General features: G+C 39.0%; 2 protein-coding genes across 3 annotated transcripts; both read right to left on the bottom strand.

The window, feature by feature from the left end:
* Nucleotides 1–896: 896 nt before the first annotated feature.
* LOC307034795 (fructose-bisphosphate aldolase C-like) lies at nt 897–4,324 on the bottom strand. Its single transcript, XM_079673695.1, has 9 exons — nt 4,217–4,324; nt 3,441–3,589; nt 3,078–3,289; nt 2,694–2,748; nt 2,438–2,598; nt 2,276–2,359; nt 1,972–2,146; nt 1,684–1,883; nt 897–1,562 (listed from the first exon to the last, which is right to left on the bottom strand). The coding sequence occupies exons 2-9, from the start codon at nt 3,550–3,552 to the stop codon at nt 1,470–1,472; spliced, it is 1,092 nt and encodes a 363-aa protein (XP_079529821.1). The 5' UTR covers nt 3,553–3,589; nt 4,217–4,324; the 3' UTR covers nt 897–1,469.
* Nucleotides 4,325–5,686: 1,362 nt separating this feature from the next.
* Nucleotides 5,687–10,701, bottom strand: LOC307037622 (ribosomal protein S6 kinase-related protein-like). Of its 2 annotated transcripts, XM_079678676.1 has the most exons (12): nt 10,553–10,701; nt 9,443–9,682; nt 9,274–9,357; nt 9,119–9,187; nt 8,481–8,550; nt 7,726–7,833; nt 7,544–7,584; nt 7,430–7,457; nt 7,067–7,156; nt 6,721–6,809; nt 6,530–6,640; nt 5,687–6,412 (listed from the first exon to the last, which is right to left on the bottom strand). In XM_079678676.1, exons 1-12 carry the CDS (start codon nt 10,571–10,573, stop codon nt 6,110–6,112), a joined length of 1,254 nt encoding a protein of 417 aa, XP_079534802.1. In that variant the 5' UTR covers nt 10,574–10,701; the 3' UTR covers nt 5,687–6,109. The 2 variants fall into 2 exon arrangements, with proteins under 2 accessions (XP_079534802.1, XP_079534803.1); XM_079678677.1 differs by lacking the exon at nt 7,067–7,156.
* Between the last annotated feature and the right edge of the window lie 23 nt (nt 10,702–10,724).

A 10,724-nucleotide genomic window follows, 5' to 3' on the forward strand; every position in this document is an offset into this window, starting at 1 on the left:
GTAAATGGAAACTGGTGGTGAAGGTTGCTGAGAAAGACAACAAGTGGATCGAAAGGTTTCTGGTATAATCTTCAGGTGGAGGCGAAAGTGCAGATTCAGTTTGATGACTGTAGGTGGAGCTTCAGGCTGCAGGTGTCTGCAACCTACTTTTTTCTGTAGAATGCTGGCAGAGGCTGTAGGTTGGGGCTGGGGCAGATGTTAGCTGCTCTATGAAGGCAGAATTTAACTTTGAATGTGGCTGTAAGAGCCAAATAATGGAGCAGGAATCTTAAGATGAATTAAAAAGCTGAATTTTCACAACATAAAGCAGTCATGCCATGCTCTCTATTTCCACCTTGGGCCCTCTATTGGTATTCTAAGTCCTTGAACCATCTTTTGCCCTCTTGCCTTCTTGCCAAAGTACACTTTAGCAATCAGTAGACGCCCAATAATGTATCTAGTGATTTTGTGTACATCACACTCTCTTCATTAACATCATTTACATAAACAATAACACAATATGGAAATAAAACTAACTAAAAGCACTTGATATTGCAAGAAACCTGTTGCTGTCGTCATAAGGAATATAATATAATAATGTAATCTGTATACACAGATAGTAGGATATTTACTTAAAGATTGGAAAATGATTTTTATGAAACATATATTTCACTTCCAAAAAAAGTAATAATGTCTGCATGTTGGGGATGTTATTACAACACTGTAGGATTGCTTTTGGCTTGATCTACAACTCTGATGATCTACAGCTGACTGCATCCTATATATTTGAAGGAGATGACAAAATAAGTTTAACTATCGATGGTAAATACAATACCTAATCTCTCTAGTTTGTTTCTTGTACTGGAAACATGTGATTTGGCTGATGGTATAATAAAACAAGACATCGACCCCAGACGGAACCTGAACAGTTTTATTGTTTGAATGCTTTAATGTCTATACAATTAAAGAGAACTATTCAGAATAACTACACACACAATCACATTACATTTTGAGTTCCATGAAGTGAAGATTGTGAATGTCATATCGACTGCGGAGGCATATTCTATTTGTGAGGATGTTCACTAACAAAACTAAAGTATACAGACTCATACACCAAGACATTTTGCACAACTTAAAGATACTTCCCCGAACAGGAGGGAAATTGTATGTCAGAAATGTAGTAATTATTATGCAGCCACAATGCCACGTATTTCGTCATTATTTGTTATACTGGTAATCTTGTAAAGCAGTAAGAGCACAATGTAAAGTGATAAAGCTAGCACTCTTCATTCAATACATGCATCAGAAACCCAAGGCTGCGTTCTGTTTGTCATCATTTGTCAATGCAAAAAAACACACTGTCACTTGTTTACATGTGACATCATCATGAGTGTCACATTTTTTAACCAATTATTTTATCTACTTCACAATAGTTGTTATGGTAATGAAAGAAAACACAATGCTAATGATAACATGGCTACTCATGCTACTCAGTATGCGTGACAGGAACCATAGCTGCGCTGGCCAGGATCAGTGTTATTATCACCACCAGTGTACTTCCCCTGAGTGGCCAGACTGTTTGCCTGTGGACAGAGAAGATACATAATAATAAATAAGCAATAAAAAAGCAAACATTCAGTAATTATGTGTAACGTATAAGATCAGGACCATGTGTTTTATCTGCTGCAAATAAGCTGGACTTACCTCGGCTTTCTTGATGAACTGCTCAGTGGCTCCTTTCTCGTTTTCTTTATGTCCCCTCCAGGCTCTCAGTGCAGACGCCTGCAGTGCTCGGCCGAAAGAGAACGATAGGATCCAGGGTTTGGCTAGAGGGCAGTTGTTAATGGCATTGAGATGGACAGTAGCCTCTTCTTCACTCTGACCACCGGAAAGAAAAGCCACACCTGCAGGGAACAAAGGAACATCATGTTACTCTCATTTGGTTTTTGCAAACTTCAAACATATAGGTGTAAAACCCTCTCTCTGGCTCACCTGTGACTGCTGGGGGGACAGTGCGACGCAGGGCGGTGACAGTCGCCATTGCAACCTCCTCTGGGCTGTACTTGGTAGAGCAGCTGTGTCCAGAGGTGACCATGTTGGGTTTTAGGAGGGTGCCTTCCAGGTACACATGGTGGTCCGACATAGCCTTGTAAACAGCAGTCAGGACCTGCAATACACACATTGTTTCCCAAAGAGATAACGCACAGGTACTCCCCCTCCTCACTGTGTCACTTCTTTCTCCAGTAATAACAACATCACCCATGCACATACAGTATGTACGGAAAGAGGCACGCACCTTCTCAGTGATGTACTGGCTGCGTTTTAGGTCATGATCTCCATCAGGCAAAATCTCCGGCTCAATGATGGGCACAATGCCATGCTGCTCGAAAATGGACATCTTGTTAAAACAATACAGTTGCATCTCATATAGAGATTATTTATAATATTGGGTACTTACCTGCTGGCAGATACTGGAGTAGCGTGCAAGAACATTTGCATTGTCTGTGATAGCCAATGTTGATGGATTAGTTTCACTGACTTTAAGCACACAGCGCCACTTTGCAAAGACAGCTCCATCCTTTTTATATTGTGCACAGCGATCGGACAATCCATCTAGACCTGCGGCAGAGGTGTAGAAAATATTAATAGTTTGTTTTGTAATATACGGGTGATGTGAGTGAAATAAGCAGTGCACAAAGTAGTTTTTGTCTGACCCTGCGTGGTGGTTTCTCCAAAGGTTCCTGCCAGGGGTACGACACCCTTGTCTACCTGCGAATAAAAATGAGAGAAGTGATGTCAAATTCTCATAAACAAAAACAACTAAATAAGGGTTGTTTGTGGATGGTAAACATTGATGTGCGAAACTTGGCTAAAACGTTTATGAGTCTCCCCGCCAAGCTATTATAACCGTAATAATTGAAGGTCAATGCCTAACTCGAAACATTTTGCAAGAGTTTTGCAAAAGTTTACTGTTAAGACACAACCCTTACTCAGCGTACAGAATGAATTGGCACAAACTTACATATTTATTACAGATGCAATCTTGATACCACAAGGGAGGGTAGGATTATTCAATATTTGATAGTAAACTGTCACACCTTGATGCCAACCAGGATGCCCCTGTCCCTGATCATCTTCACGAAGGGTATGCCTGTATCAGAGTTCTGGTACAGGGTCTCATGGAAGAAGATGATTCCTCCAATGCAGCCGCTGACTCGATCGTCTGCGCTGAAGAGAATCTGCCGGTACTGTCTGCGGTTCTCCTCCGTGTTCTCCACTCCCACCTGAGCCAGCCGCTTAGCCATGCTGCCTGAAACCAACATGATGTGCACATGGGATGTTAGTATCCATACTGTGAACTCTTGGTACTTGGTGGCCTTTATTTGTGACATAACTGTTTTTATACATTAATGGCACACATGTTTAATTACGTTTTAGAAAAAAGTAAAAGTGCTACAGACCTACGGACTCATCTGCAGCCAGAATTCCCTTCCCTGGAGAAACTATGCGTAGAGCGGTCTCATGTAGCTCCCTCTTCTGCGCCTCAGAGAGCGTTGGGGACTGATGTGTCATCCTGACTGATTGTCCTGCAGCCTTTGGTAGGAGTCGCCTTAAGATTGTTTTATCAGACATTCACAACCAAAATTAGACAGATATAACCCACCATTGCTGTTTGTTAAATGTCTTTGGTTGCCCCTATTCTTCTGTCTCCCTCAACATATTGGCCCCTATTGGTATTTTCTCATGTTGGTTCCAATGAGCGCTGAACAACCTACTGAAGAATCAGCTTCTATAGATGCTGTTCACAAAAGGTAAAGAAAACATTTTCTGGGTTAATTACAAGGTTGATGACATAAATAATTGAGTGATAACTTTAACCTATAGTTGTCCAACATACAAATGAAACCTCATCATTCACTAAAAACCACAAAAAGTATTAATTGATCCCTACGGTGTTACATTCCTGTGTTGTTGTAGCATGCAGGCTAAAGAAGTGGAAACTGGTGCAAGAAACAAAAGTCAAGACAATCGTCAAACTTACTAACCACGTTGATAGCACTGTTGATAAAATATAAAACCGGCTTTAAATTCTCTCTCAAGTACAAATTACATTTTGGTTTACACCAACATTATTAAATCTGCAAGTTAACATATACTTGATGCAGGTATATTCAGATGTGCCCATTGAAGTCCGTGATATAACCCTACATTTAAATAAGAGATGAGCTGTTCATACCTGACAGAAATCAAATATGTCCTTTCCTCTGGTGTGATGAACACTGATCGGACACTCTCAGTCAGCTTAATTTTGTATCCAGCTAAGTATGTCAAACCTCATAAGCCCACACCCCTGGGCGGCGCTTGTACACCCATCTCTGCCCTATATAAATTAGCAGATTTTTGATGAATAATTCCATTTGAATACAGACATTGGTTTTATGCTGATGTTACTCTTGTGCTTCCAACTTGCAGTGCTGGTGTTAATTGGATGTATATATCAACAATTATGTTTTTATATTTAAGTTTTGCATACATGCTGATGTGTCTCAACTACGTACGTCGTATTAGGAAATGATTGATTCTGTCAGCAGCATCCTCTACCCCTAAAGCAACCTAATTTAAGGCATTTAACTACACCCCATGGTGTGCTATTTTTATTTTAATGAGCCAAATCCTGCCCAGAGGAATATTTTAAGTCTCAAGATAATTTGGTCTTCATCCCTGAATTCACGGGGGGGTTTCAGTCTCAGAACAATTCCGGCACTCGGCTGTCATTGTTGTTAAAGAAGTACATTTCCAGGTTACATTCAATGTAAATTAACGTGGTGAAATGTCCTAAATTAAAGACAGAAATAGGTCAGCTAAATCATTTCATTTTTGAAGGTGGAATTTTGTATCTTTTCCTCAAAAAAATACATACTACCATACCATGTATGATGATGTCCTTTTGTTTTGTTTTTCTGTTATGTTTATATGTATTCATGTGGAACCTACTTGCAGCAGGTCACCCTTGAAAAAGAGATCAATGATCTCAATGGGATTCACCTGCATAAATAAAGGTTTGAAATGAAATGAACTACAACATACTTATAATGTTGAATACAACAATGTGACTACATTTCTGTGAGCTTAACAGGATCATCATTATGTTTCTAATTAGAATTTGTTGATGAAATATCTGCAACATTGAGGTATGAGCTATATGTTCAGGAAACAGCATGTTTTTTGTTGTGTGTTCCTGGTATATGATGATACTACTAGGTTATATTCAGTGGGATAGTCAGCAGTATTTCAGGGGACTCCTCCCTTCACTACTGTGGGTCACTGTGCCTCTGAAACTAGATATGGGTCACTGGACTGCAGCAACACAGGGACCTGTCTAAGACAAGGGCCTGAGAGGTATTCAGTGTCAGGAGGCAGCGAAAGGAGAACCCGGAGCCCCCCTTTCAGGGAGATACGGTTTAAAAAGTTTAAAATAGATAGATGACTTCAATAAGAACAGCAATTATACGTGACTTCCTCCGCCGGGCCCTCATTTTTTTCCCTCTGTTACCTAATTAAAATATTTAATGATGATACTTTATCTGGTCCTTAATTTTCTGTCCTATTAAGTTTGTCCTCGATGGGTTTTTCAGCACTCCTTTAAATAGGTCGACCCAAGGTGTCACTGATCCTGCAGACACATTTCAATAGAGCCTTGATTGAGATTATTTTTATTGCTGGAGATAAAGGCTACATTTGCAACATTGTTTTATTAAAACACTAGTTTACATCTTTTTTTGGAGCTCAGTTGCCAACACAATTCACATTCAGACTAGAATTCACTGAATATGCATAGACACATCCCATTATTACTTGATTGTAAAATGAAACACATAGACCCAGACTACTTTTGGTGATGCATAAGTATTCAAATAAATAATAAAGGTAATGTGATGCATAGAAATCAATAATGCACAAAGACATTTGCTGTACCAAGGAGCACAACATGTTTGCTTACAAAACATTAATTTCAAAAGGTTAGGATACATCTTAAATAATGAACTTAGCTTTCAAACAGCTTCATTATATACTCGCAGCAATACAAATGTGGCAGTAAAATATAGTTTATTTCCAGTTAACTTCTTCACTAACATTGTCCAGTCATCTGCTCTTTAGCCAGGCTCAGGTCCATGGTTGCCAACGTAGGAGACAGTTCAGTGGGAGTTGAAGCAGAATGAAAGATTTTATCGCAGTCAAAGTCATCAAATATGTCTAATGAAAGGCCTCTCAAGGCTTTAGCTGGCCAATCAGGATGAGTCCTCAGCTCCAGGATGACTTTAACAGGCGTCTTCTGAAGGATGAGTGAGTCAAATGAAGTGCCACGAAAGAAAGCCTGCATCTTTAAACACTCCAGGTTACGAAGCCGGTTCACTGGAGTCTTGCACAAAAGCTGCAAAAATAAATAAGAATATTAACTGAGACATATGGTTATTATTATTATTATTATTATTATTATTATTATTATTATTTCTTCCACATTAAAGAAATGGAAGTCACATTTACAAACCTCAGTGAGCAGGGAGATCAGAGCAGAGCTGAAGGTCTCAGGTAGGATGTAAGGAAAATCCTTGACCTTTTTTAACATGATGATGTGGTCCGGCTCTGCAGGTACTGGAAACTGCAAAAGAAAAAAAAGTCTCAGACAATTGACACAAAATCACATGTAAACTAATAAACATTGAGTTGTTGTGCCCTCACTTTTCCTGTCACCAGTGAGAACAGCATAACCCCAAAAGACCACCAGTCAGCAGCGTGATTGTACGGACCCCCACTTAATACTTCAGGAGCTGTTCAGACAAAAAAGGAAAACAATCATGGAAACAAACCTTACAATGACAAATGAGCATCACTTAGACAATAAATGGGAATATTACAACGATGTGCAATATGAACCGAAGCGCAGGTGCATCACATTCATAACTGGGTCAACTGAATCCAAAGGGAGTAGATGCTGCTACAATATTACTCTAATGCTGATACTACATACTGTAGCTTTGAAATATGACATTTACCTCTAGGTGAGAAAAGGAAATTAAAATCTCACCCATGTATTGGATCGTCCCACATATCGTGAATGCTCTTCCTCCTCTTTTTAGCCGCTGTGCAAGTCCAAAATCAGACAGACGCAGGTGACCTGGGTCATTGAAAACACACTGAAATACAAATACACTGGTATTTATAGATCATGTTTTAGAAAGAAGAGTTTTGAATTGTATGTGTATACATATTTTATTGGCAAGCTTATGATGAGTATTTTTGTTACTAATGACATTTGCATTGTTTTTTTGTTTAGTGGCACGTGTTAGTCTTACTTTTTGCCGTGACAGTGACAACATGTATCTAAATGAATGACCACACTAAATGTCTTTAGACGTCGTAGGTCAAAAATGTAGACGACGTGTATTACCTTGATCACTTAAAAGAATGTTCTCCATCTGAGTCAAAAACAGTAAAGAATTAATATTATAAAAAGTCATGATTACGCATTATAAATGGAGGAATACATATACATACATCATACCTTTACGTCTCTATGTATGATCCCTAAGTCATGCAGAAATCCTAGAAATAACAGAGGGTGAGATACTTGACATAAAACAAGATAACAAGGAAGTGAAAATAGTTTAAAAATATATATATTTTTTTCAATGTCAAAGGTCAACATGATAACATCTTAATGATAAAAGTCTAATGATCACTAACCAAGCGCACTGCCCAGCTCTGCAGCAAACAGCCGGACCTCATCCTCCCTAAACTGGCCCTTCAGTAACCAGCAAGTGTATAAGTCTCCAGTTCTGCAGTAATCGCACACTGCAGAGGATAAAACACACACACACACACACACACACACACACACACACACACACACACACACACACACACACACACACACACACACACACACACACACACACACACACACACACACACACACACACACACACACACACACACACACACACACACACACACACACACACACACACACACACACACACACACACACACACACACACACACACACACACACACACACACACACACACTTCTTATGTCAGCAGCCAGCATCCTTATAACCCAAAAAGAAGAAAAATAAAAAGCCTTGCTCATCGCACATTCTCTCTGGGGGAAACAGGAAGACGATGAAGACTGAAACACACCTGCTTCTGACTTGTTAGTCTCCTGATGGTTGGGTCACATATTTGAATACCTCTTTGGATGTACAAATATATGATCATGGCTAAAAACTTGAAAGTCATGCAGGCATTGCAGCATCTGAGCTTTACCCAGCTTTCTCATTAGATGGCAGTACACCTCTTCAATACCCAGCACTGGGGTTTGTACTGATTTATTTGACTATGGGACAAAGAGGGGGATTGGGGAGGGGGACACAAATAGTAGGATAGTTAAAGGGAAGAGGGGTTAAACTGTGCCATCGCTTATTCTTAATAACTCACTAAGGAAGAGATGACGCTGTGTCTGCCAGCAGTCCTGCAGATTGTGGATGAATGGGTGTTTGAGCTGCCGCTGCAATTCAACAGTCGACACACACACACAGAGTGAAAGTGAATATAACAGTGAGATGGAAAGTGAACTTCTGTTCAATATGATAAACTGTATAAGAGAGTGAAAAATGCAAGTAAAACATTGCCTTTAGCAAAAGTTGTACTTTGAGTAACCACATTACATTTTTTAATAGTTCGTAAGTAGGACCAAAACCAACAATTATTTTCATCATACTTTCTTGTTTCATGATTATTTCTTAGTCTGCAAAGTTTTAAAAAGTTTGGAAAAAAAACAGCCATCAGGACTTCTCAGTGTCCAAAGTAATTTCCCTTGATTGTTTGAACTATTCGACCAACAATCCTAAAACAAACACAAAAACATAAATGATTGTTGAATTGATCTAAGATAAAAAAACAGGTAATATAATAATTATATCTGATAAGCTGAAACCAGCAAATATTTGGCTTGAAAAATTATAAATGGATTTCCAAATCATTTATTTCCATGAATGGACTAATTGTTGCAGCAGAATAAGAACAGTAAAGTCACAGTACATGCTGTCCACAGCTGAGAGTGTACACTGTGATACCTGAATGATGACTTCTTCTTTTGACTGCTCAAGCACTCCATGCTTCAAGATGTCTGACTTTGGTAGAACCTATGCAACAATATAGAAAGGATTACACAAAAACTATTCAATGTTCTTAATGCTGTTTGTTTATAGTACTGATTATTATGGCTAACCTTAACAGCGTAGGTCTTCTCTTTAAAAAAGTCCTTTACTTTCAGGATGGGTCCATATGAGCCTTTGGCTATGAATCCCAGGATCTGTGAAAAAGACATACATCACATTTATCTCAATGTTTCCCATTCTTTGCTTTGTTAATTCTGTTGAGCATCCTTGTTGTGATACCTTGAAATGCTCTGGTCCGGGAAGTGTTCGCTGTGGGAACTCGGGTAGGAAGACGGAGATGAGAGCTGGAGGAGTGTCTGTGTGGTCTGGAGGCTGCAGAGGGTTGGGGTCAGGGGGTCGGCCCTCAGGACCAACAGGCCGGGAAAACACAGCCGAGTGTCCGAGTCTTTGGGTGATGGAGACCCTCCTGTTCGAGAAGAACCCCAGACTGAGGCGACGCTGAGCAGGCGGTCCCTTTGTCTGGATAATGAAATGCAAGGCACTATGAAACATACTATGTATATATTATATTTATTTCATTTGCATTTCTAAGTTAGACCCCAAATTATGGGTTACTAAAATAATATGTTTGACTAAAATCTCTTTTCAAGGACATGAGCGAGGAGTAAAAGTACACTTTTGATATTTTTTTTGTTTAAAAAACCAGCACTGACTTGTTCTACATGAAGATACACAATTTGTTTATGTAGTTATACTATCCATTTCATTTAAAATATAATAACATAGTTGAAAGCATCTGCATAATTTGTATTAGTGTATACATTTTGCTGATTTCAATGCAGAACTGTGTTTGTGACTGAATATTGTTTACATTAACACAACTGGTTCTTGGTGATATATGGTATAATAGTTATGATTTAACAATATTCATACACTTTTTTTTCAAAAGATCTAATAACAAAACTAAGACTTAACAACTTGCCTTCTGTCTGTATATTATACTGCATCTTTTTTATAAAAATATGAATGAAATAAAAACAAATCTGGAGAAGCTTTATGTTTAACGTGTTTTTAACACAGTGAAAGACAGAGCTTTAGACAGCTACAGTTTCCAGCAATGACACATGAAGCTATTCATTCAGGGCTACAGAGAATCAGAGTGTTGCCCCTCGGGTTATCACTTATTGATAACAGCTCTATTTCTGACTCTTCCGACTAGACATGCTGTATCATATGATCCACCAATAGTTGCTCATTAAATCAACAATCCACACATGCGATCGCTGTATATCTCATTTGTTGTTGTTATAATAGGCTACTTATTATTAGCGACAGCTCAACAATCACTTCCATGATTCACATGTATCGGACAGATGACACTGAACGTACCTTACTGATGTTGTTGCCCATACAGGGATCTGTATCTCACGCAAAAATCTGTAAAAACTCAACTCGTTCAGTCCTTTATTTCGCATCCTTTTCTGATCCACGTGTTGTTGTGTTGTGTTTGCGGCGGATCTGGATTCCGCTCCAGTTGAAGCTGCCAGCTCGATCATCGCTT

This window comes from Notothenia rossii, assembly GCF_949606895.1.
Source record: "Notothenia rossii genome assembly, chromosome: 4".
Taxonomy (NCBI): domain Eukaryota; kingdom Metazoa; phylum Chordata; class Actinopteri; order Perciformes; family Nototheniidae; genus Notothenia; species Notothenia rossii.